Source organism: Dendrobates tinctorius, unplaced genomic scaffold (genome assembly GCF_039654945.1).
Source record: "Dendrobates tinctorius isolate UK_male_01 unplaced genomic scaffold, ASM3965494v1 ptg000020l, whole genome shotgun sequence".
In the NCBI taxonomy this organism is placed as follows: Eukaryota; Metazoa; Chordata; class Amphibia; order Anura; family Dendrobatidae; genus Dendrobates; species Dendrobates tinctorius.
This window is the reverse complement of record NW_027361688.1, coordinates 9,777,952-9,805,824: the sequence shown is the minus strand read 5'-3', so window position 1 is coordinate 9,805,824 and position 27,873 is coordinate 9,777,952. Positions and strand designations below refer to the sequence as shown.

Below are 27,873 nucleotides of genomic sequence, written 5' to 3'. Positions count from 1 at the left end.
TTTTGTGTGCCGTATCTCTGTGATTTAAGGGCATAAAAATTCAAAGTTGGAAAATTGCGAAATTTTCAAAATTTTCGCCAAATATCCGTTTTTCTTACAAATAAACGCAAGTTATTTGAATGAAATTTTACCACTAACATGAATTACAATATGTCACGAGAAAACAATGTCAGAATCACCGGGATCCATGGAAGCGTTCCAGAGTTATGACCTCATAAAGGTACAGTGGTCAGAATTGCAAAAATTGGCCCGGTCATGAACGTGCAAACCACCCCTGGGGGTGAAGGGGTTAAACAACCAACACCTCCAACTCCAGAACCAGGAAGTATGAAACTAACAAGAAACTAACAATGGCTTGATTGTCAGAGACAAGTATTTACAGCAAAGAAGAGTGGCCAACACTGAACAGCTGAGACCATCAAATCAGGAAAGCTCCAGCAGATCTAAACTGAACAGATTAACCACTGCACTGCTAGCAGAAACCTGCAGGGTTTAATATGATGGTAAAATGCTTCTAATCAGTATTATGGTAAACCCATGACAGATAGGTAGATAGATAGTTAGATAATAGATGATAGATAGATCGATAGATAATAGATAGATAATAGATAGAAAATAGATGATAGATAGATAATAGATAGATAGATACATAATAGAAAGATAGATATTAGATAGATAGATAAATAAAAAGAAAAAGCGAAAAGCACTAGCAGTCAACAGCATACCTGGGTGCCGTGCCTCCAAGGCAGCAACGAAACCTCTATGTAACAGGCAAAAAAATGGAGGCAGCACAGCAGTTAAAGGTGAATAAGCCTTGAGAAAGGCTCACAGTTTTGAGCCAAAGCGTCGCCACTTTGGTCTGCTAGATAAGCACTTTATTCACCTTTAACTTTATTTTCTCTCTTCCTGATATATCGCTGTTGCTCTTTTTCCCTTTCTCCTGATAGATAGAGGTGGAGACTCTTCTGGGTCCTCAGGTAGATGATGATCGCCTCCAGGTATACTGGTGATTTCATCTTGGAGATAAAGTATCACACCGGGTTGTCTGTAAGAGCGCCCCTCGTAATATGGTGACCTCGCACCATTTTGTAGAGTTTTTCGGTTACATAACGGAGCGCCCAATAAGTTACATAACAGCGTCATAAATCACATAATAAAGACAACAGATTGGCAAAAACAAACGTCCATAATTAGATGGAGAGACCTCCTGACCGCGCTCTGGATACTATTGTAAACCATTTGTCCTTGGCAGAAACAGATATTTGGACGATTCACACAAAAGGGAAATTATGTTCCCTTTTGCTCCAACAAAACTCTCACTTCCCAGAGGTCAGTATTGCGAAACAAACATCACAAAGACAGATAAAAACCATTCTGTAGTTCTGTTTTTTTTCCCCCCTTTTTTATTTACTTTGCAATCCTTGAAGAAATGTAACTATTTATTTTCCAGAGGTAGATAGATAATAGATAGATAGATAATAGATAGATAGATAATAGATATATATAGATAATAGATAGATAAATATATAAATAGTAGATAGATAATACTGTATATAGAGATAGATAGATAATAGATCATGGATATATGATAGATAAATAGATAGATAGATAGATAGATAGATAGATAGATAATATATATATATATATATATATATATATAGATAATAGATAGATAGATAGATAGATAATAGATAGATAGATAATATATATATAGATAATAGATAGATAGATAATAGATAGATAGATAGATAATATATATAGATAATAGATAGATAATAGATAGATAATAGATATATAGATAATAGATAGATAGATAAATAGATAAATAATAGATAGATAATATATAGAGATAGATAGATAATAGATCATGGATATATGAAAGATAGATAGATAGATAGATAATATATATATATATAGATAATAGATAGATAGATAGATAATGGATAGATAGATAGATAGGTAGATAATAGATAATGGATAGATAATAGATAGATAGATACATAGATAGATACAGTTGTGGCCAAAAGTATTGACACCCCTGCAATTCTGTCAGATAATACTCAGTTTCTTCCTGAAAATGATTGCAAACACAAATTCTTTGTTATTATTAACTTCATTTAATTTGTCTTAAATGAAAATACACAAAAAGAATTGTCCTAAAGCCAAATTGGATATAATTCCACACCAAACATAAAAAAGAGGGTGGACAAAAGTATTGGCACTGTTCAAAAAATCATGTGATGCTTCTCTAATTTGTGTAATTAACAGCACCTGTAACTTCCCTGTGGCACCTAACAGGTGTTGGCAATAACTAAATCACACTTGCAGCCAGCTGACATGGAATAAAGTTGACTCAACCTCTGTCCTGTGTCCTTGTGTGTACCACATTGAGCATGGAGAAAAGAAAGAAGACCAAAGAACTGTCTGAGGACTTGAGAAACCAAATTGTGAGGAAGCATGAGCAATCTCAAGGCTACAAGTCCATCTCCAAAGACCTGAATGTTCCTGTGTCTACCGTTCGCAGTGTCATCAAGAAGTGTAAAGCCCATGGCACTGTGGCTAACCTCCCTAGATGTGGACGGAAAAGAAAAATTGACAAGAGATTTCAACGCAAGATTGTGCGGATGTTGGATAAAGAACCTCGACTAACATCCAAACAAGTTCAAGCTGCCCTGCAGTCCCAGGGTACAACAGTGTCAACCTGTACTATCCGTCGGCATCTGAATGAATAGGGACTGTATGGTAGGAGACCCAAGAAGACCCCACTTCTTACCCCAAGACATAAAAAAGCCAGGCTGGAGTTTGCCAAAACTTACCTGAAAAAGCCTAAAACGTTTTAGAAGAATGTTCTCTGGTCAGATGAGACAAAAGTAGAGCTTTTTGGGCAAAGGTATCAACATAGAGTTTACAGGAGAAAAAAAGAGGCATTCAAAGAAAAGAACACGGTCCCTACAGTCAAACATGGCGGAGGTTCCCTGATGTTTTGGGGTTGCTTTGCTGCCTCTGGCACTGGACTGCTTGACCGTGTGCATGGCATTATGAAGTCAGAAGACTACCAACAAATTTTGTAGCATAATGTAAGGCCCAGTGTGAGAAAGATGGGTCTCCCTCAGAGGTCATGGGTCTTCCAGCAGGACAATGACCCAAAACACACTTCAAAAAGCACTAGAAAATGGTTTGAGAGAAAGCACTGGAGACTTCTAAGGTGGCCAGCAATGAGTCCAGACCTGAATCCCATAGAACACCTGTGGAGAGATCTAAAAATGGCAGTTTGGAGAAGGCACCCTTCTAATATCAGGGACCTGGAGCAGTTTGCCAAAGAAGAATGGTCTAAAATTCCAGCAGAGCATTGTAAGAAACTCATTGATGGTTACCGGAAGCGGATGGTCGCAGTTATTTTAGCTAAAGGTTGTGCAACCAAGTATTAGGCTGAGGGTGCCAATACTTTTGTCTGGTCCATTTTTGGAGTTTTGTGTGAAATGATCAATGTTTTGCTTCATTCTCTTTTGTTTTTTCATTTAAGACAAATTAAATGAAGATAATAATACCAAAGAATTTGTGATTGCAATCATTTTCAGGAAGAAACTGAGTATTATCTGACAGAATTGCAGGGGTGTCAATACTTTTGGCCACAACTGTAGATAGATAGATAGATGAATATCATTACACCACTGCTGCTGTAAGACTTGTTTTGATCATGGGCTGGACCAGAATTACCCGATCAATAGAAAATCCGATAATTAGATGCCGTGTACATTTTTTTTCTATATATGGTGTCTCATAAACCTTGTTCCTGGAAGGATATACGGCAGAGATGTGTTGAGTGCCGGGAACCTGCAGTCTGTGTAACAGCAGGCCGGCCTCTAATGGACCTGACCGCTGTACATCCCAGTGGAGCACGGTGACTGCAGCGCTGAAGACATCAGACGCGGAGATCACATATCTGAAGGTGAGAGAACCGACCATAAAGCTAGCAATGAGAGGGCAACTCCAGGAAAGACTCCACTAGATATGTATCTCCTTGACGTCTCCAAAGTGTCACCTGGAATCCGGAGCTGTACTGCTCCACCCTGATCTCCACCTTTCTTCTCTTTTATTATTTTTTTTTATTCTAGCTACAGTGATCAAAAGGACCTTCATGGCAGACAAGTGGCCACCCAGGGCAGAGATAGAGGGTCTGGTCTTAGTTATTCTATAAGGTTCGCTTCTCCGTGGCAAAGACCTTCCCTGTCCTACATTTTCCAACACTTCCAGAATGTCTGGAGAAAGGAGAGACCTCCTAGACTTGGCAAATCTCCTGGCCTTCGATTAAGCCTCCCAAAATCTTAGTGTCCAAGGAACAGGGCACATAGTAGGGGGCTGGAAATGTGCCTGGAGTGGAAGGGGTCATGACTATGGGTAAAAGTTTATAAGACAAGCAGGGCCGGCGTTAGGGGCAGGCAGACCAGGCAGCTGCCTAGGGCCCCTGCTCCTCCAGGGGCCCCCAGCCAGCGGCACATCACACAGCCGCTATGGGGCCCCTGTGAGGCAGGGGGGCCTGCCTGCCCCCAGCACCGACTCCCGCCGCATTGAAGGAGGCAGTGATGGAGGAGAGAGCGTCAGCTGACACTCCCTCTCCCATCATTCCCCGCTCTGCCTCTGACACAGCGGGGGCGCGATGACGTCATTGCGCTCTCACTGTGTGCCAGACAGAGCAGGAAGAGACAGGAGCAGCCAGCAGCGCGGGCACGAGGAGAAGGTGAGGAGTGTTTTTTTTTTTTTTAAATCAGTGTGAGTGTTGGACTGTGGGGCCACTCTGGGGGGGCTATATACCATGCTCAGCTGTATCATACCATGCTGGGGGGGCCATATACCATGCTGGGCTGTATCATACCATGCTGGGGGGGCTATATTCCATGCTGGGCTGTATTACACCATTCTGTATCATATCATGCTGGGGGGGCTATATACCGTGCTGGGCCGTATTATACCAAGCTGGGATGTATTACACCATTCTGGGGCGCTATATACCATGCTGGGCTGTATTATATCATGCTGGGCTGTATTACACCATTCTGGGGGGGGGCTATAAACCATGCTGGGCTGTATTATACCAGGCTGGGCTGTATCATACCATGCTGGGGGGGCTATATACCATGCTGGGCGGTATTATACCATGCTGGGCTGTATTACACCATTCTGGGGGGGCTATATACCATGCTGGGCTGTATTATACCGTGCTGGGCTGTATTACACCATTCTGGGGGGGGCTATAAACCATGCTGGGCTGTATTATACCAGGCTGGGCTGTATCATACCATGCTGGGGGGGCTATATACCATGCTGGGCGGTATTATACCATGCTGGGCTGTATTACACCATTCTGGGGGGGCTATATACCATGCTGGGCTGTATTATACCGTGCTGGGCTGTATTATACCATTCTGGGGGGCTATATACCATGCTGGGCTGTATTATACCGTGCTGGGCTGTATTATACCATTCTGGGGGGCTATATACCATGCTGAGCTGTATTATACCTTGCTGGGCTGTATTATACCATTCTAGGGGGGCTATATACCATGCTGGGCTGTATTATACTGTAGTGGGCTGTATTATACCATTCTGGGGGGGCTATATACCATGCTGTAGTGTATTATACCATGCTGGGCTGTATTATACCATTCTGGGGGGCTATATACCATGCTGGGCTGTATTATACCGTGCTGGGCTGTATTATACGATTCTGGGGGGCTATATACCATGCTTGGCTGTATTCTACCATGTTGGGCTGTATTATACTACTGGGCTGTATTATTCCATTCTGGGGGGCTATATACCATGCTGGGCTGTATTATACCATGGTGGGCTGTATACCATGGTGGGCTGTGCTGTATACCATGGTGGGCTGGGCTGTATAGCATGTGGTGCTGGGCTATATACTATGTGGCTGTGTTATATACCATGGGGTACATTTTACATTATATTCTATAGGGGGAGGCTGTGTTATATAATATGGGGGGGCTACATTATATTCTATGGGGAGGTGGGCTGTATTATATTCTATTTGGGGCTACATTATATTCTATGGGGGGGCTGTATTATATTATATTCGATGGAGGCTGCATTATACTATATGAGGAGGGCTACATTGTATTCTATGGAATATATATTACATTATACTATATAAGGGGCTGCATTATATCCTATGAGGGGGTTGCCATATATTCTGTGGAGGGGCTGCATTATACTATATGGGGGTGGGGCTGCATTATTTTCTATGGGGGTTACATTATATTCTGTGGAGTGGCTGCATTATACTCTGGGGTAGCTGCATTATTCTCTAAGGGGTGGCTGCATTATACTATAAGAGGTGGGCTGCATTATATTCTATGGGGGTTACATTATATTTTATGGCGGGGCTGCATTATACTCTGTGGGGTGGCTGCATTATGCTCTATGGGGTGGCTGCATTATACTATATGTGGGCTGCGTTATACTGTATTGAGGACTATGGGGAATACATTATATGAAGAACTATGGGTGACTATGGCGGTGCATTATACTATATGGAGAACTATGCCGAGTGTATTATACTATATGGAGGACTGAGCAGTGTATTTTAATATATGGAGGGCTATGAGAAGTTTATTATACTATATAGAGGACTGAGGAGTGTATTATACTATATGGAGGACTATGGGGCAGATTATATTATATGGAGGACTATGGGGTGTAAACTGTAGATGTGCTGCTGAAAACATGATAGTTTATGGTGATCTGTTAGGGTGTGTGCACACGTTGCGGATTAGTCTGCGGCTTTTTCTGCAGAGAATCCATATCTCTTGGCCGAAACCGCAGGGTAAAACACATGCATTTTTCCTGCGGATTCCTAGCATGTGTACAGCGGATTTGATGCAGGTTCTAGTGCGGTTTGGCAGTGCGGATGAGAGAGAGAGATTGATTTGTATGTCCCGGAACGTACACTGCAGCTGCGGTTCCGCAAAAAAGAAGTAACATGCTGTGGAAAATAAACCGCAGCAAATCTGTGTGGAATTTTCCGCAGCATGTGCACGGCGAATTTGGTTTTCCATAAGTTTACATGGTACTGTAAACCGCATGGAAACTGCTGCGGATCCGCAGGACCAAATCCGCTGCGGATCCGCAGCAAAAACCGCAACGTGTGCACACACCCTTAGCAATCCATTAGTGATCGTTCTGTTCCCATCATTCTTTCTCAGACGGTGGAAAGAGGCTGGGAAACAAGTGTTGAACGACTTCTTTAGTATTGTCGATCACACTCATTTAGCGGACTGAACTCAGCACATGTAAATACAATCGAAATGCTTCTGTGATGTGCTATATGTTATCATTTGGGGCCCCAATTTAAACTTTGCCTAGGGCCCCACTTTGCCTAAAACCGTCCCTGAAGACAAGCATCTGGTTGGTGAGTTTGTCCTCTATATGGAAACTATCCTGGTGGTAAATAAAAGTTGTAAAACTGGATGGGGAAACAGATGTCAGTTCTTTCTGTCTGGAATGCCAAAACTTGGCACCAACAAATAGGACAATCTTTAATCTTTGGTGTGGAGCCCTCTCTGATGTAGGTATGCCAACATTTCTATGATGCAAGTCACTATAGTAAATATTGGATCCCAGAAGTGGAGAAGAACAACTACAGTGACAGACAATAAAACTATATATATTACTTACTGAATAATTAAAGGGAGGTCAAATAATCCGAGGTCAAGTCCAGGAAATGGCGCAGTACGATAAAGGGAAGTCAGAGACAAAATCCAAATCACGAGCCGAGGTCAGGAAAGCCATAGAGACAAAACAGTTTACAGGGAGCAGGCAAAAGAGAAGTCAGGTCACAAGCAAAGAGTCTAAGTCCGGGAGGAGAATCAAGTCAAGCTGGGTCAGGCACAGCGGGATCAATGTTAGACAGGCAACAGCAAGTGTACAATTGATGTACGATTGACACTGGGTGGAGGAGCTAGCATGCTTAAAGGCCCCGTCTCGCACAGCGAGATTGTTAGCGAGATCGCTGAAACGTCACCGATTTTGTGACGCAACAGCGACCTCGCCAGCGATCTCGCTATGTGTGACACATAGCGGCGACCGGCCCCCCCGCTGAGATGTCGCTGATCGTGCTCGAATGTCCCAGGCCATTTTTTGATCGCTGGTGTCCCGCTGGCCAGCATGCATCGCTGTGCTTGACACCATAACAACGAGGAGTGACCTCGTTGGTGACTCAGAACTCACGCTATCGATGTCTGAGTCGTCAGAATCGCTGCTGTGTGACAAGGTCCCAACAACCACCGAGGTCGTTATACGGATCGCCGTATCGTTGCTGCATCATTGAGTAGATCTGCCTGTTTGACAGCTTGCTAGCGATCATGTAGCGGCGCACCAGCGATCCTTACCAGGTCGCATCGTTGTCGGGATCGCTGGAGCGTCGCTTGGTGTAACGGTACCCTAAGTAGAAGACTAATTAAGAAAAGTGAACACAGATGATTGCAGCACAACCAATATACAAAGAAACATATCAGACAGGAAAAGAGTGGAGATCGTGACAATTTCATCCTCCGTAGATTCCCCACAGTGGTCATATGGGAAAAGATCCAATCATGTGGTATCTAAAAAAGCCAGAAGTGTCTTCAATTTCAGTAGATTTCCTGCAGTGGCCATACAGGTAAAGATCCAAACATGTGGTATCCAAGCCAGAAGGACCTTCATCATCGGTAGATTCCCAAGAATGGCCATATGGGAATAGGTGAAAGCCATGTGGTATCCAAAGGTCCATAAGAGACTTCACCTTCAGTAGAATCTTTACAGTGGCCATATGAGAAAAGATCCAACTATGTGGCATCTGAGAAAAGATCCAACTATGTAGCATCTGAAAGGCTAGAATGGTCTTCAACTTCAATAGATTCCCCATAGTGGTCATACAGGAGAAGATCCAATTATGTGGTATGTGAAAAGCCAGCAGGATCTCGATCTTCAGAAAATTCTCCACAGTGGCCATACGGTAAACGATCCAACCATGTGGTATCCAAAAACCCGGAAGGGACTTTATCATCAGTAAATTCCCCACAGTAGTGACCACCATAAGGGAAAAGGTCTAACCATGTGTTATTTGAAAAACCAGAAGAGACGTCCTCTTCAGTAAATCCCCACAGTAGCCATACAGGAAAAAGGTCCAACCACGTAGTGTCCAAAAAGCTAAAATCAACTAGATTCCCCACAGTGGCCATAAGAGAAAACATCCAACTATGTGGTATCCGAAAACCCATTAGGATTAGGATCTTTATCTTCAGCATATTCTCCACAGTGGCCATACCTGTGATTGGCTGCAGCGGTCAGGTGACTAGAAGAGTGTGTCATCGAATGCATCTCCGATGCCATCCTCTTCTAGTCACCTGACCAGTGCTGCCAATTACAGGTAGCAGTGGTGATGGAACTCTGTTTCCGGAGCATCCTGCACTGGATCTATGCTGGAAGGTGAGAGTGTCTCTGTGTGTTATTTTTAATCAATGCATTGCTAAAAAAAAACAACTACTTTTGGACAACCCCTTTAAGTAAATGTTGTCTATTAATTACGCAAGCACCGCAGGTGGCAAGTTAAATTGTTGACGTTATTTTGGTGGTTCATGTCTACAGTTGGCATGGAAAGTATTATTATTATTATTATTATTTATTTATATAGTGTGAAGATCTAGAGTTGTGGGTGTTAGTAATCACCTAGGCAGGTTAACGATGCAACAAGTTTTATTTGTGTCCATACAAGCATTTCAGTAAGTCCAGATAGATGACCCCAATGTAATGCCCCAGTCCACGGGATCAGCAACAAGTCAGTAAAAAATAGTCCATGGGATAATTCCTAGGAGAATATAGATCTCACGACCGAAGCCCGAGAAAACTTAGTTCCAAGTTCGATAGTCCATTCATGGGTTCCAGGAGCGGCCTTAACTCTGCTCCTTTCGCTTCAGATCCCCAGACACAACTGCCCTCCCCCATCAAGTCTCTCAACTCTACTCCCAACCCCCTAACCAAATCCAACATTCCAACCCCCTTCACCACTGTACATTGAATTCACGGCCAGTGAAGTCTCCGGCCAGTCTGGAGTGGTGTGAACCCAAGTGGCCCCCTTGCCGAGAGAAAGAAAGGCACATATTCCCCCACCAGATAAGGTCATTGCATGTAAATACAACATAAATTGAGGTAACTAGTCATCTGTGCTGGGAAAGTATTTCAGTTCCTCACATATAGCACCATTGATTCCATGGTGCTGTACATGAGAAGGGATTACAAGTATTCAGACTCCTTTAAATTTTTCACTCTTTTTTTCATTGCAGCCATTTGGTAAATTTAAAAAAGTTCATTTTTTTCTCATTAATGAACACTCGGCACCCCATTTTGACAGAAATGTAGAAATTTTTGCAAATTTATTAAAAAAGAAAACCTGAAATCTCACATGGTCATAAGTATTCAGCCCCTTTGCTCAGTATTGAGTAGACGCACCTTTTGAGCTAGTACAGCCATGAGTCTTCTTGGGAATGATGCAACAAGTTTTTCACCCCTGGATTTGGGGATCCTCTGCCATTCTTCCTTGCAGATCCCCTGCAGTTCCGTCAGGTTGGATGGTGAACACTGGTGGACAGCCATTTTCAGGTCTCTCCAGAGATGCTCAATTGGGTTTAGGTCAGGGCTCTGGCTGGGCCAGTCAAGAATGGTTACAAAGTTTTTCTGAAGCCACTCCTTTGTTATTTTAGCGGTGTGCTTAGGGTCACTGTCTTGTTGGAAGCTGAACCTTTGGCCAAATCTGAGATCCAGAGCACTCTGGAAGAGGTTATCATCCAGGATATCTCTGCACTTGGCTGCATTCATGTTTCCTTCAATTGCAACCAGTTGTCCTGTCCCTGCAGCTCAAAAACACTCCCATAGCATGATGCTGCCACCACCATGTTTCACTGTTGGGATTGTATTGGGCAGATGTTGAGCAGTGCCTGGTTTTCTCCGCATATACCGCTTAGAATTATCACCAAAAAGTTCTATTTTCATCTAATCAGACCAGAGAATCTTATTTCTCATAGTCTGGGAGTTATTCTATGTGGGATTTCATTTGTCTTGCACTGAGGAGAGGCTTCCATCAGGCCACACTGCCATAAAGGCCTGACTGGTGGGGGGCTGCAGTGATAGTTGACTTTATGGAACTTTCTCCCATCTCCCTACTGTATCTGTGGAGCTCAGCCACAGTGATCTTGGGGTTCTTCTTTACCTCTCTCACCAAGGCTCTTCTCCCACGATTGCTCAGTTTGGCAGGACAGCCAGGTCTAGGAAGACTTCTGGTGGTCCCAAACTTCTTCCATTTACAGATTATGGAGGCAACTGTGCTCTTAGGAACCTTGAGTGTTGAAGAAATTCTTTTGTAACCTTGGCCAGATCTGTGCCTTGCCACAATTCTGTCTCTGAGCTCCTTGGCCAGTTCCTTTGACCTCATGATTCCCATTTGGTCTGACATGCACTGTGAGCTGTGATGTCTTGTATAGACAGGTGTGCGCCTTTACAAATCAAGTCCTATCAGTTTAACTAAACACAGCTGGACTCCAATGAAGGAGTAGAACCATCTCAAGGAGGATCACAAAGAAATGGACAGCATGAGACTTAAATATGAGTGTCTGAGCAAAGGGTTTGAATACTTATGGCCATGTGATATTTCAGTTTTTCTTTTTTAATAAATTTGCAAAAATTTCTACATTTCTGTTTTTTTTCAGTCAAGATGGGGTGCAGAGTGTACATTAATGAGAAAAAAATGAACTTTTTGGAATTTACCAAATGGCTGCAATGAAACAAAGAGTGAAAAATTTAAAGGGGTCTGAATACTTTCCGTACCCACTGTAATTAAAGATATCACAGAAAGTTGTGACGAGCCCCTGATTAGTTGAGAGGAAATGCAAACATTAGATAGTGTGGGCCAATGCTCCTGAGGACAAAAGTTATTCCTTGCAACCTCCATACATCTTGATTGAGCTTAAAAGTGTTGTCAATACAGGGGAGTGAGGGTCCGCATACATACTAGATACTAGATGGGTTCAGCTGACAGTCTCATCTGTATGGTAAATTCCCAATTCTCCCACTCTTTTGCTCTGAAGGAAGAAATCCTTAATTCCATTGACATTTGCTGTCGTGGAAAAATGAGGAAATATTCTTCGAAATGTGTTTGGACACCGTAAGATAAAAAAAATACTAAAGGAAAAATTGAAAAATCATTTGAATGTAACGTAGGGTTAAGATTGTCTTCTGTCTTGTCTCTTCTACAGAGTGCTATAATAAACCTTCTTCCAACTAGACAAGTCCTTTAATTTCCAGATGCCACCATACACACAAAGTGCACTGACCTCCTCTCTGTCTACCTTGTCCCGTTGCCACCTTCTCTTGCTTCTCTTCTGCTTCCTCTCTCTCCTGGAAACCTCTACCTCATGATTCAATGACAAGCCTACTTTTCCACAGAGCATTTCAACCTGACCTCGTAAAAGTTCCCCTAAATCTTGCCTTCATGTCTAGAGTGGTTTACTCCTTCCTTTAACTTTTTGACTTTTGGTATCTGTGTCACAGATCATCAAAAACAATGGGATTCAATTTCCTGTTGCTAATCCGTCCTGAAAGGGAAAAAAAAAGAAAAAAATATATTGATGATAACAATTGATGATTGTTATCATCAATATATACCTTGTTATGTCACCTGTTGTTCCAGAAGGTGTTAGTATTCTCACTACAGGATCCTACCAGGTACCACAAAAAAAGATAACATCAAAGATAACCAGCCCAATTCAATAGACCATGTCAACAACCAATATGCACTTCAAAGAGGACAATTCCTAAAGAAAATTCTAGGCAGCCATCATTTCCAGATCAAATGATGAATAAACAAACATCCTTGGTTGGATAACCTTGGTTGGATACCTCAACGAGGGTGAGGTTGGAAACTTCGCTGAGTCTAGCGCAGTGTTTCACGTTCATTAATTTAAGCATACATACTGCCTCTATTCCGTTTTCTCTGGCCGGGTAGAGAACTTTTAGAACATGGACCAGATACCCGGATCCTGATCTTTTTTTTCCTTTATTTTGTTTTTGCCACTTGTAGGCTCACTTGGTATTTGCATTTGTCACAAGAAATATTAGGAATGCAAAGTGTCCTTTCGGATTTTTTGACCTGACCATCTAGGGAGTGTGCGTTTGGGTGGACGTCCGTTTCTACCACCCTTCTGCTCGCCCCGTTCATGGGCTGAGGTGGAAGCTGAGCACACTTTTGGGTTCTCCCTTTGGCGAGTGGAGGCAGTCTATGCCCTACATTTGATATTACCTTTTTTTGGTGCGGAAAGAACTGAAAAAGTTTGTTTGAGGACCTTCTCCTCTGGGAGAGTGTCGCAGATTGGCCCTATCCTGGTGCACATGTTATGGTGTCGTATGGAATTTTTATTTTTTGCACTCTGATGAAGAGAGCACAACATGGTAGATGGGTGAGAGCTCGATCCCACAAAGATGTAAAAGATTATCTGGGGATGCCACATAATTTAGAAAAAAAAAAGGAATGGACAGAAATTACTTTCGTTGAGGCAGTTAGGGTTAATGTTGCCAAAATTGGGTGGCTACGTCATAAAAAATGCCATGATGGGCACATCTGAGTTTCTATAGTGCATTGCAGACTGGTAGCAATTTCTACATGGACGGATAAAACACAGAAGAAAAGGGGAAGGACGAAAGAAAGTATAACCATAGTACATTAAGCAGCGTAATCACACAGAGAAAGGATTGATGCCGAGAATTACAGCCTTACAAATCCGACATTTCATTTCCAAGTGCGCAACGAAAATGCCTAGAAGCTTCATTGTAATCTGTAAAACATTTTATTCTCATCGGGGACCCATTATGAGCTCAACCAGAATCTCTGCATGCTGGAATCGGTGCTCTCAACGTTACGATAACAATCAAACTATATCAAATGGTAACGGAGGCAGCAAACCAAAAAGATAGATAGACAGAGAGACGTAGGACAATAGCGGGAGGACCAGTAATACAACATTCATTCATTTTTCATGTGGTGGTCACTTAGTGTTAAAAATAGAAAAGTACGCAGGGTCGTTTAGGGCGAGGGATGTATTGTCATAATGCGGAGAACATACCAAGTTGTGAGAAACAAGCATCTCACACAATCACGCTCCTCTACGGATATCACATTAGGCAAAAAAGTGGAGATCATGGTGTCGGCTGCGATACTGAAACACTAAGGCCTTATAGATGTTGATGGCCATGAAGAACTCTGGACCAGGCGTCATGATGGAAGCAAACAATAATTTAAAGGGACGATCCTAAAATTGACAGATACCTGAAGAAGAGATGACTCTGAAAGGAGAGTGTGACAACAAATTTCTGATTGTCCCTACAACCATGCGTGGTCCATGGTCGGTCATGGCCATCAACATCTAGAAGGTCTCCTAAATTTCTTACGGAATCAACACTTCACTTTTTAGCTCTGGGATAATGTACTGTAAATCTAAAAGCAACAATCGTAGGGGTCACTTTCTCTTCCTGCTTCAAGGTACAGTTGTAATTAAATCTGCTCAACCCTACGAGGTTGTTGGGGCAAATTTTAAAAGGGAGGTCTAGAACTTAGATTATTTATGAACTATTCTTAGAATATCAGGTCAGTGTCAGGACAATGCCAAGCAGTCCTAAAGATCATCATCAGCTATTTGCAGGTCCTGAAAGCTGCAGGAGACCACAGCTCCGTTCACTGTGTAGTGGCCTTTCTTGTACTGCAGCTCAGCTCCTATTGAAATAAACGAGAGTTGAGCAAAATTACCCCAAACCAGTCACTGCACAATATATGGGGAATTGGTGTTTTGGCTCTATATACTGTTTAGTAGGATCTGTAAATAGTTGATTTGTGGTGGTCCCAGGTTTTACATCTCCACTGATCTGATACATCAAGATGAAAATCTAGGACAACCCCTTTAAGATTAATTTTGGGTAACCTAAGGATGGACTATCAATACTAACAGCCTGGACATCGTCTTCGGGGGTTGGAAGAAGTTTGGCATTATATGATGGTGGGAGTGTCAAGACTATCTACAATGCCCGTCATAGGTTGTGCTAGAAAAATTAGAAGATTTCTAAAAACTTTAGAGCCCTTTATCACAAAATGTGCCTGTACATATAGGACCATTATTTATGCACTCAAATGCAGTGTTTCGTGGAATTGTATAAATCTGAGGGACCTTCAGAGATTTGATGACTTCCTCAATCGTCATGTTATTACGCAGAGGACATACAAGGTTAAGTCTCACTTATGTAAGTTTTATGTTCTAGCGACTTATGCAACATAATATTTGTCTGACTGGTTAAGATTTGCTCTTACCCCACATTTGTGGGTTTCCGACTATTTCCTGTTTACACATACAGTCATGACCGAAAGTGTTAGCAACCTTGAAATTGTTCCAGAAAATGAAGTATTTATTTCAGAAAATTATTGTAATTACACATGTATTGTTATACATGTTTATTTCCTTTTTCATGCGGTGGTCACTTAGTGTTAAACATAGAAAAGTAAGCAGGGTCGATTAGGGCGAAGGCAACAAATCTTGTAGGCCTTAAAACCAATCAGTAGAGGTTAGAAAGGCAACCAACCGGTAGTGCTGAACAATAAATAACTGTTAGACTTAACAACAACAACTGTCCAGAAGACCTAAACATTCCAACTTTGGAGGTCGACTTTCTTATATGTATTGATACCAGATGATGTTGAACTTCAATACCAGATACTCTTGGTCACTGGGGAGATATCTTCTCCACTGAAAACAGATGCACGCTTGTCTATATTGAAGTGGATGGGGGTAGGGGTTGGAGAAGTCAGGAGGAACAACTGTTGTCTGGACCAACTACTCAGGTCTCTGATACCTTTAACCAATAAAGCTCAGAAGGGTAACCAACCACAACATCTTAGAATGGCATCACTGAAAGGCAACCAAAAAGTAGACCTTACAAGGATGCTCTGTAGATCTTCATGTTGGGCCATCAAGTCGTTTTTCTACATATGAATAGAAAAATTGACTCCTCAATACTTTTTATGCGCTTTCTGGTATGGCTAGAGAGATTTTTAACATGGTATAGTAATTTGGAAGATCCTCACAGTCATTTATGAACAAAGGGTGGAAGGCTGTGAAGCAAAAGCACATTATAACTCATCTATTATGAGGCCACCATAGCAATAAAGGAGAACGGAACCCATTTTCATCATCATTAGATCACCCAACCGAGGTCAACTCACAAACTTTCATGGCCAAAAACTTCTACGACCCATCACCTATAAAGAGCCTCCAGGCCTCCTCGACTACGCCCAGTGACCTCTTGATTTTGACGTCCCGGTAAATACATTATCTGTCCCAATCTTCCATCAAGTGCCGTAACTGATGTTCTTTGCGGAGGAGCTAATGCAGTCAGAGTTGTCGGAGGCACTTTGTGCCTAAACGTCCTATTAGAACATGTCCGTAGAGCTCCAATAATTGAGTAAGTGGTTTATTTTAGACATGGCTGAAATTCTACCCAGCTTTTCTTTCCCTTCCTATGGAGGAAATATTTCTGAAATGTCATTATGACGGCTATACCTTGTAATGAAGACATACAGAGAGCCGGGCCCTAAATATTTAATGGTGGCATTAAATTACCGCACTATGCATGTCGGGTTATCATTTTCTCATTCCAGTATACAGGGAAAATGATAAATTATTAATTACCGGTATGTCCGTCAGGTCTGCAGTTTTAGGTATGTTATCATTCTCATCCTTGGTAGGGCACATTGTCTAAATGTGACCCCCAAAAACCCACAACTGCGCCAATGGTAGCCTTGCGCCAATACCACCTTGTCAATCATGGATAAAAGTGCACTTTTCTGAAAACTAGAGACATGGTGGAGGCTTAAAGGGGTTAGAAAAAGAGTCTGTTGGGTTTTATTTCAGAAACAGCGCCCCTTTTGTAAAGTGGCTGTGTCTGGTATTGCAATTCAGCCCCATTCAGTTGAAAAAGCATGAGATACAATACAAAACTTTAACTATATACAGAAGGAAAAAATTTGACTTATTTTTTGCCTAGGACAACCCCTTTAAATCTTAACGGTTCCGGAAATGAGGAGTTAGGGTTCTCTAAAGAATGCTGATGACTTTTCCATAATCACAGACATTTGTTAACCTACAAATAATTAGAGCTCCAACATTATTAAAGTGGTTGATCAAAACAGCGCCACCTTTGTCCACAGGTTATGTCCAGTATTACAGCTAAAAAATATTGAAATCAATTTTTTAAAAAAGTATGGGGCTAGACATTTGGGGAAAAAAGGATGTCAATCTTGAGAACCACTTTTGATGCCTCCCTTAGAATGAGCACTATATTAGACGTCACACAACAGCATAGTTTATTTGTAATTCCCCTTTAAATTTTAAGGGGCTGTCCAATTTAAAAAAAAAATAATTTTAATATTCATTATTAGAGCTAATAAAAGGTGTCCCAGATCTGTCCTGTGTGACATTACACAAACAACCTAATGATTTCAATAGGGTCAGTGTAATACTTAATTTCTGCTGTGGGGGTGCTGCAGGGAAATTAAACTTTTACTTGTTTGCAGAATGTAGAGGGTTAAAGGAGGAGGGCAGGAATTTTCTAGCAATAAGAGACAGTCTAAATGGAGAACCTCTTTAAAGGGGCTGTCTGGAATTGTGATAATGATGACTCATTTTTAGGATAGGTCATGTATATCAGATCAGAAAAGGGCTGATCGGAGGGGGTGCTGAGTGTCGGACTCCACTGGTCTTCTATTGATCGACTATCCTATGGGGTCATCAATATGATAAGCCGGACAATTCCTTTTGTAATATTGATTTCCTACAATCCTAGAAGTTCTTTAGGAAACACAGTACTGTGCAAAAGTTTTAGGCAGGTTTGGAAAAATTGTAGCAAAGTAAGAATGCTTTCAAAATTAGAAGTGTTAATAGTTAATTTTGATCAATTAACAAAATGCAAAGTGAATGAACGAAAGAGAAATCTAAACCCCATCAATATTTGGTGACCATCTTTCACCACCTTCATCAATTCTTCTAGGTTCTCGTCACTTGTACTCGGCAGGAGATTGTTCCAAACATTTCGGAGAGCCGACCCCAGATCTTCTGCGGATGTCGCTTGTGCAAATCCTTCTGTCTCTTCATGTGATCCCAGACAGACTGGATAATGTGAGATCAGGGCTCTGTGGGGACCAGATCATCACTTCCAGGACTCCTTCTTATTAATGACATTGGCTGTATGATTGAGGTAATTGTCCAGCTGCAGAGTAAATTCGGAGTCGATCAGATGCCTCCCTGATGGTATTACATGATGAATTAGTATCTGCCTGTATTTCTCAGCAATGAGGACACCATTAATCCAGACTAAATCCCAATTTGATTTGATGAAATGCAGCCTCAAACTTGTAGGACCCTCCACCATGCTTTACCATTCCTTCTGGCAATCATTATTGTGCCATTCTGCAGGATCTAACTTTCTTCTTTTACAGCCAAATATTTCACATTTTGGCTCATCAGTCCAGAGCACATCCCGCTATTTTTCTGCACCTTAGCTCCTATGTTTCAATACATAGTTGTGTCACTTAGTCTTGATACCATGTAGAAAGTATGGGCTTTTGGCTGCAATTCTTCCATGAAGACAATTTCTGGGCAGACTTCCCTGAGCAGTAGATGGATGTAGCTGGTTCTTACTGGTTGCTGCCAGTTTTGAGTTGATGGCACTGCTGGACATCTTCCAGTTTTAAAGGAGGTAAGCATGATGCGACTTTCATCTGTTGCACTAAGTTTATTTGGCCAACCACTGCATCTACGGTCCTCAACATTGCCAACTTTTTGGCATCCTCGATGCTGAGAAAAACAGGGAGGTGTCTGATTGGCTTCAAATTTATTTTTGCAGCCAGACAATGATCTCAAATATCCAGACAATATCATTAAAAACAAGGAGTCCTGGAAGAAATGATCCGGCCCTCACAGAGCCCTGATCTCCCATCATCCAGTCTGTCTGGGATCACATGAAGAGGCAGAAGGATTTGCACAAGTGACACCCAAAGAAGATCTGTGGTTGGTTCTCTAAAATGTTTGGAACAACCTCCTGCTAAGTTCCTTCAAAAACTGTGGAAGTGATGAGAAGAAGTGATGAAGGCAAAGGGCGGTCACCAAATATTTATGTAATTTATATTTTCTTTTGTTTGTTCACTTTGCATTTTGTTAATTGATAAAAATAAACTATTAACACCTCTATATTTGGAGCGGCATTTTTTCGAACCTGCCTAACACTTTTGCACAAAACCATACATCCATGGGAAAGGGAGAAATAGTGATAAGAAAATGACATAGGAAATTTTCAATACATTTCCACACAGGGAACATTTTCACACCTCTGTTGTCTCTTTGCTAGTAAGGCACTATCTCCTTGTCCCTTATACCTGCTTATTACCTACTGACATCACAGTGGCAAATGGCCCATTTCCAAAACACCTAGACTTGCCATGCGTATGTGAATGCGCCTTTAAATGATGCAGCGTTGATCAACACACAGACGACTTAAAAGCTTATAGTGGATCAAAGGCCTATTCATGCTCTTACTTCCAAGAACCCTCCAGGGTCAAAAGTTCATATTAAAGGGAAAGTCCTCAGTGAAAGAAGTAAAGACCTATAAGGTTTGGAACCTTACTGGAGCCAAAGAGTCTTCTGCCACATCAGAGTAGCACTATAGGCATCACGAAACCCATGACAGCTTTAACATAGGGGCCTAGAACTTTTTTGGCTAAATCTCTAGTAGACCTAAGAATGTAAAAAAAAAGTATTAAAAAAAAATTCAAAAAATTTTAATTAAAAGCTTCCTTTTGTTTTCGGAATACAGATCCTACGTAGACCTACACGTCTTCATGGTTAAAGGCTTTCTCCGGTCTTCTAAACATCTGGTAGGTCACTTGGAGATCACTGCTGACCACCAGCAACCTAACGTTGTGGCAGCTGTCAGGGGTAGACAACTCTATCACCTTGAGTTAGTCTAGTAGGTTGGATTTGTGAAATTTTTTGGCCTTGTTCTATGAGTAAGACAACACGTAACACATAGCTGGTTTAGGGTAGAGGTGAAGTCTACTGCCCTTTGCTCACGTAAGCTGCTCTTTGAGGATTAGATCAGCTATATTATTGCCGGTTTCCTATCCAGCCAAGAATCAACAAATCCTGGTTAGGTGTCAGTGCCCTTTGGGTTTGGAAGCATAATTGCACTGAGGCCCTGCTACCAAGCCCAAAAAGGAGCATAGAAAATTTCAGATCTTGGGGAGAAGACCCTCTTATAGCTGACCTTCCTGTAACCTGATAATCAGTGTGGATCCCAAAAGTCAGATCCCCACTAATTAGAAAGTTTATACATATCCTATTAATGTACTATTGGTTTGTATGATGGAAATACCCATTTAAAGGGGATCCATCACTTCCCCTAATTATGTAATTTTTTAACCTGGTGTGAATTCTGCTGTTCTCCTGAATCCAGCATTGTTTTTCTTTTGTTTCTGTGCCTCTTGGTCCCTGAGATACAGCCCCCTCTTTCCTGTATAAAAATCTAGTCCTGTTAACGAAAAGGTTGTCCTCCTCAAGAAGACGCCCACAGAGAAGAATTGAGGACCACAAAAGTTGGATAGAGGGAGGGAAGAGAGGTCCGTATCTCAGGAACGGAAATACGCAGGAACAAAAGAAAAACATCGCCGGATTCAGGAGAACAGCGACTTTTACACTCCTTTAAGAGAGTAATTTAAAGCCATTAGTTGTATCATTACTGCGTGATTTAAAATGCCAAAGCAAATAGTCAAAGATTGACCAGTTAGTAATTTCATTAATGATCCACTAGTGAATAACTGATCGGGATAGGTCCACGCTCAGTCTTTTTTTAGGTGCTTTTAGAAGTTTTAAACAGGTCCCTGTGCTGACACTCCATTAAGATACGAGGCCAGGTGACCAGGTGACTCTGAACATCTCCATGGAGCAAGGTAACTGGTGGGTCCCTGTCCTTGCTTCCCCAAAAGTATTCATGGGGCTCAGGTGACCAGTAGGACCAAACCCTGTCTTCCCCAAACATATCCATGGGTTCAAGGATGTCAGTGGAGCAGATTTGTATACTTTCAGCTGGGTCTGTAGTCCCCTATGCTGGTATCCTGTAGAATGTCAAATTTGTCCCTCTTGATGGAGCCATGATGTCCTGGGGGCTGCTGTGGAGTGTTCCTGGCTGTGGTTTTGTAAAGATTATGTGGCTCTTTCAATCTCTTGTTACAGAAGCATATCCCCTTTATATGGTTCACTACTGTTATCCTTCAAGCCATCATCCAGAGATCAAGATGAAGGTGTGATGAAGGTGTTAACTCGAATTGTTTGACTATTTAATCACTATGCATAGTTCCTCCTACTCTATTTTGCAGATCAACAAGTCACAGGGTCCTACACAAGGGTCAATCAACATATTATCAACCACCAATTAGTCAATGACCCCACGCCCCTGTGTTGCAGAGGTAACAGACAATAAGTTATAACCAAACAGCAATGTAAACATCAACATCGAAGCTCATATAAACAATATTCTTAGCTTCTTGACCAACCAAAGAAAGACACATAACTGGGCTCTACCTTAATAATTAACCCAGGGCACATAGGAACCATTATCTTGGTTTGGTATTCGTGGCCCCTGTTGTAATGCGGAGCAGCAAGACCTGATAATCCAGGATCACAAACACAATGCCAGTGACCTTCCACTGATCCTATGGGCTGAGGTTGATGCTCAATGTACCCGATGTCCCAGACAAATCCACCCCAGTATTAACAGCAATATTTTTTTTTCGGGAAGACAAAACAGCTGAAGAAGGAAACGACGAAAGAGAATTATCTGCCAGAGTAATGGAAAAAACCTGCAGAAAGAAGTAGAAGGGGATGCATCTTATATGTATGTACACAACATAGTAGCCCCAAAAGGGATAGATAGAGAGGTAGATGTGCATCAGTTCATGTAAAGAATATGTCTACAACTGTGAACATTTAATTTTCTTTTTAGTGTGAAACAACCAACAAATAGGACAAAATTACAGAAAACATCAGTGTGCATAACTATTCACTCCCCTAAAGTCAGTACTTTGTAGAGCCTCCTTTTGTGGTAATTACAGCGGCAAGTCGCTTTGGATAAGTCTCTGAGCTTCCCACATCTTGCCAGTGCCATCTTTGCCCATTCCTCTAATCAAAAGTGCTCCAGCTCCTCCAAGTTAGATGGTTTTATCTGGTGAATGACAATCTTCAAGTCTGACCACAGATTCTCAATTGGATTAAGGTCTAAGCTTTGACTAGGTCACTCCAAACGTTTCTAATTAAACCACTTGAGCGTCGCTTTAGCAGTATGCTTTGGGTCATTGTCTTGTAGGAAGATGAACATCCGTCCCAGTCTCAAATCACTGACAGAAACAGGTTTTGCTTAAGAATATCCCTGTATTAAGCACCATCCATCTTCCCCTCGACTCGGACCATTTTCCCCCACAGCATAATGTTGCCACCATTATGTTTCACTGTGGGAATGGTGTTCTTGGGGTGCTCTTGGGGTGATGAGCTGTGTTGGTTTGATACCAGACATAGTGGTTACCTTGTTTGCAAAGAGTTCAATTTTGGTCTCATCTGACCACAGCACCTTCTTCCATACATTTGGGGAGTCTCCCACATATCTTCTGGCAAACTCAAAAAGAGTCTTAAAATTTGTGTAAGTAAAGGCTTTTTTGTCTGCCCACTCTTCCATAAAAGCCACCTCTATGGAGTATATGGCTTATTTTGGTTGTATGGACAGATACTCCAGTCTCTGCTTGGGAACACTGCAGCTCCTTCAGGATTATCTTTGGTCTTTGTGCTGCTACTCTGATTAATGCCCTCCTTGCCTGGGCTGAGAGTTTTTGTGGGCGGCCCTCCCTTGGCAGGTTTATTGGGATACCATGTTCTTTCCATTTGATGATAATGGATTTGATGGTCCTCCAGGGAATCATCAGAGATTGGGATATCTTTTTATAACCCAACCCTGACTTGTACTTCTCAACAATTTTGTCCCTGACTTGTTTGGGGATCGAGTCCTTGGTCTTCATGATGTTGTTTGGAGATCTCCTTGGTCTTTATGGTGTTTGGAGATCTCCTTGGTCTTCATGGTGTTGTTTAGAGCTCTCCTTGGTCTTCATGGTGTTGTTTAGGACTCTCCTTGGTCTTCAAAGTGCTGTTTGGAGATCTCCTTGGTCTTCATGGTGTTGTTTGGAGATCTCCTTGGTCTTCATGGTGTTGTTTAGAGCTCTCCTTGGTCTTCATGGTGTTGTTTAGAGCTCTCCTTGGTCTTCATAGTGCTGTTTGGAGATCTCCTTGGTCTTCATGGTGTTGTTTGGAGATCTTCTTGGTCTTCATGATGTTGTTTGGAGATCTCCTTGGTCTTTTTGATGTTGTTTAGAGATCTCTTCATGGTGTTTGGTGCCTCTTGCCTAATGGTGTTGCAGCCTCTGTGGCCTTTCAGAAAAGGTAAAGTCTATATACTGACCATACTGACCGACATATAACACTTAGATCGCACACAGGTGGATGTCCTGTCAGTAAGCATGGGACTTATTAGGGCATTGCTTGGCAAAGAAAATTTTAGGGGCTTCATCGCAAAAAGGGGTGAATATATATGCACATGCCAATTTTTAGTTATTTGATCCCATAAATTTAATTTATGCCTATATTTTTCTCACTTTCTCACACACAAATCGGATTACAAAAATATTTATACACAGGTTGTAATGTAAAAAAAAAAAAAAAAAGGTAAAAAGCCAAGGGGGTGAATACTTTTGCAATAGATAGATACTTAATAGAAAAATGGATAGATATTTTAGCTAATATATAGGATCCCCCTTTGGGACTCACTATCTATTATGGGACCTATAGTCAGGCACACAATAGGTCTTGGCTTGGAGGACAAAGCCCCCCATTGTGACTTACAGACAGCATAGATATCCATTGATTATAATGGGGCCTTGTTGTGCTGCTTCCGTCAGTGGCTTCCGGCCATTATAACTGACCAGAGGGGTCCATTATAAACTTGAGGATGGGCCTATAGCTGTAGTATGAGAGGGGATGAAGGAGTTTACAGCTGGTAACCCGAGACCCCCATATGGACCTATATGTGTCATGTATTCAATGTGACTGTATGGCAGAGAGTCTGATATTATACATCTACACAAACATAGGAAATCACAAATATCTATAGATACCAGGCCTAAACCGGTCCAGACCCACAATACTGGGTCCTGGCATCTCTCACCAAGAAAGCATCATCTCAAGGCTGGAGAAGGACGTATGGGGAAGAGCGCCCTGGCCGCAGCAACGCAGAGCCGGAGCTGACACTGCACATAGCAGAGAGGCCCGGCCTGCGGAGACACATTCTGCCGCCTGCTACTAGTCATTGTCCCAGACAGAGACATAATGTCACCCAACAGCAAGGCCTGGGATTAACCCTGAGACGGACAGACAGATAGATAGACAACATTTCCGGTGAACATAATGGGTGCAAGATATCAATACCACGGTACAGATTCCACTGATAACCACCCAAAATCAGGACAAACTATGGACAACTGCATTATATATAGCAAAAACCAAAAACAAAAGCAGTCACAAAATCCAAGAAGAATAGAACATCTTTACTGAGTAAATAGCACATATAAAACAGACAAACTGCATAATGGGGCGCTGGGATCAGATGAAGTCCAGCCCATAGAATGGCCCAAGGGGAGCTAAGCCCTTATGGAAAACCACTCGTAAGGCACGACCAAGAGTATCACTATATAGAGTAGAAGGTGTATATATATAAAGGGCTATACAAGCCCCCGACAATAATAGTATAATCAAATCATATATTGGGCAAAAATACCCCCAGGGACATCCCCACAACTCACGGCAGGAGAGAGGCACCCACACAAAACTATCACAAAAACATAGCGGGACATGCCTCGGACAGAGTGAAGGGCTGCGCAGGACCAGCCCACCTCCCCGAGGTGCTGGACTTCATCTGATCCCAGCGCCCCATTATGCAGTTTGTCTGTTTTATATGTGCTATTTACTCAGTAAAGAGGTTCTATTTTTCTTGGATTTTGTGACTGATTTTGTTTTTGGTTATAGATAGATAATAGATAGATAGATACGTAGATAGATAGATAGATAGATAGATAGATAGATAGATAGATAAAAGATAGACAGATAGATAGATAGATAGATAATAGACAGATGATAGATAGATAGATAGATAGATAATAGATAGATAAAAGATAGATAGATAGATAATACATAGATAATACATAGATAATAGATAGATAGATAATAGATAGATAGATAGATAGATAATAGTTAGATAATAGATAGATGATAGATAATAATAGAAAGATAGATAATAGTTAGATAATAGATAGATGATAGATAATAGATAGATGATAGATAATAGATAGATAATAAATAGATAGATTAATAATAGTTAGATAATAGATAGATGATAGATAATAGTTAGATAATAGATAGATAGATAGATATATGATAGATAATAGATAGATAATAGATAGATAGATAGATAGATAATAGATAGATGATAGATAGATGATAGATAGAATATAGCTGACACAAGTTGTTCCTTATTGTTGACATTGGGGAAAAGTTAAAGAAGAGAAAGTGATGTCACTGATAACTGAGCTTTAAATAAAGGTTTCATTGTACATAATTATCTATCTATCTATCCATCTATTATCTATCTATATATCAATCATCTATTTATTTTTTATCTATCGATCTATTATCTATCTCTCTATCGCATATTCCTCCATCTGACAGACACATCCCTCACACCAGCAGGCGGTGACTACTTTTTCCTCTACAATCTGTTCAAACCAAATAGAACTTTATTTATAAAGATCAGCTGACACTGGTGACCATGAACTTGCTGGAGCAGCTGCTGACAATGGAAGTCAATGGGAGGCAGGGCAGGGTTGTGTTGGAGCTGCCCACACCTGCACTGCTCCTGTGCAGCCCCCTCACCTCTGGACTGTGCCCCCCACCAGCCACCATCACTCCCCACCTGCCTGGCCCAGTGCCCCCCTGGCACCTGGGTGTGCACATCACCAGCCACCGTCACTCCCCACCTGCCTGGCCCAGTGCCCCCCACCCCAAGCTCTGACACCCACCTCCTTGAGTTGCTCCAGCTCCTGCTTCAGGGTGTCATATTCAGCCTCCAGCTCATCATACTGCTGCTTCAGAGTCAGCTTCTCCTCCAGCACCACCAGCCCATACTCTGCAGCCTGGATCTTCTCCTGGGTGGTCTCACTCAGCTCCTTGGTCAGCCTCTCAATCTCAGCCTTGTAGTCCTCCACAGTCTGCAGCACCTCCTCAGCAGCCATAGTCCCTTGTGTTGGGAGTCAGACTGGATGGACAGATGGGTGGGGAGGGGAGAGAGGAGAGAGAGGATGGGAGGATGAGCAGAGATGGAGGCTGCTCTGTGGGTATCAGATCTGCAGCATCATGCCAAGCACAGGCGCAGAAGCCTGGCCCCCATGCCCAGAGCAGCCCCCCGCCTGTATACAGTATACAGCTCCCTGGCTTTTCTGCTTATTCACAGCCAGGGATATGATGAGCAGGAGGCAGCGCCATCTCTTCTGCAGTGTGAACTTTCCACCTGCTACTACCCCCCCTCTGCAGGCTGCAAAATGATGCAGTCTGCCAGGAACTGGCATCTACAGCGCCAGCCCCGGGAGCGCACATGTCAGGTCACGGGGGGAGAAAGGGATGCTCAATGCCAGTAAGGAGCGCTAAGTGTCAGGTTAATGGTATTGGCGGAGCAGCATCACAATGTGGGAACGCTCGGTTATTTGTGACAAGACGGAGACAGAGGGATGAAGTCTATATTTCATACTGGGCAGAATTTATCCATCCATCATCTCGTATCTCGCACTCCTCAACCTTGAAATTGCAACACCAAGATCGAAAATTCGAGTTCTGGGAATCACGTGATGGCTAGACGTTAGTGATCCGCAAATGATGTTAAAAAAAAAATGGAGATGACATTTTCAAATCAGTCTGGAGTATGAGCCTCAGCTGCTATCGCTGAGGTAATTGGTGGTTGTTGCACTTGGGTAAATCATCAAGATCCGCTGCTGGCAGTTCCTGTGTAATGGCCAACCAATGACGTCCCAGATGAACTCCATGGGAGACAAGTCTGGAGATGCTGCAGGTTATTCATGCTTAGGCCACCTTTAGGATGCTCAGAGTCGCACGGCCAACATGCGGCCTGGTGTTGTCGTGTTGAAAAATGGGTCCCGAGAGACTTTTAAGCTCCCTTGTGAAGGCCTCTTCATGGTGTCCAGATATCATCCAAGACAAAAACGAGACTCGTCGCTGAAGAGGACAGATTAACCATTCCAGCCTCCGTTGTCGTCCATGATAGCCTTTGGGAGATCAGTAGACACGTGTAGCCGGACGTCTGGCTCGTAGCCCAATGTTGTGCAAACTCCTTTTGATGGTTTCTTCAGACACTTTGACTTGATGTGATGGCTAATTTCACTTGCAGTACAAAATGGATCACTACACGCCATTCTTCAACTCTGACAAGGCCCCATGGGCAACACGATGAAGAGGCCTTCACGAGGGAATGTCCTAATACCAGGATTATGGGGTGGCGTGCTATAAAGTACAGTACACTAGCCGGACCCCTCTAATCTTGGTGCACTAACAGGTCGGCGTTATATTGATGTGGTAG

The 27,873-nt window shown here is 42.3% G+C and overlaps 1 protein-coding gene across 6 annotated transcripts in view; it reads right to left on the bottom strand.

Moving 5' to 3' along the window:
• Positions 1 to 26,797, bottom strand: part of BICD1 (BICD cargo adaptor 1) — a 226,894-nt gene extending 200,097 nt beyond the window's left edge. For 4 of the 6 annotated variants that reach the window (XM_073567643.1, XM_073567639.1, XM_073567640.1 and 1 more), the window contains exon 1: positions 26,306 to 26,797. In XM_073567643.1, coding sequence (XP_073423744.1) covers positions 26,306 to 26,518 — 213 coding nt within the window. In that variant the 5' untranslated portion in view covers positions 26,519 to 26,797. The remainder of the gene's footprint in view (positions 1 to 26,305) is intronic. The other 2 variants (XM_073567641.1, XM_073567642.1) reach the window with 1 other exon arrangement.
• Between the last annotated feature and the right edge of the window lie 1,076 nt (positions 26,798 to 27,873).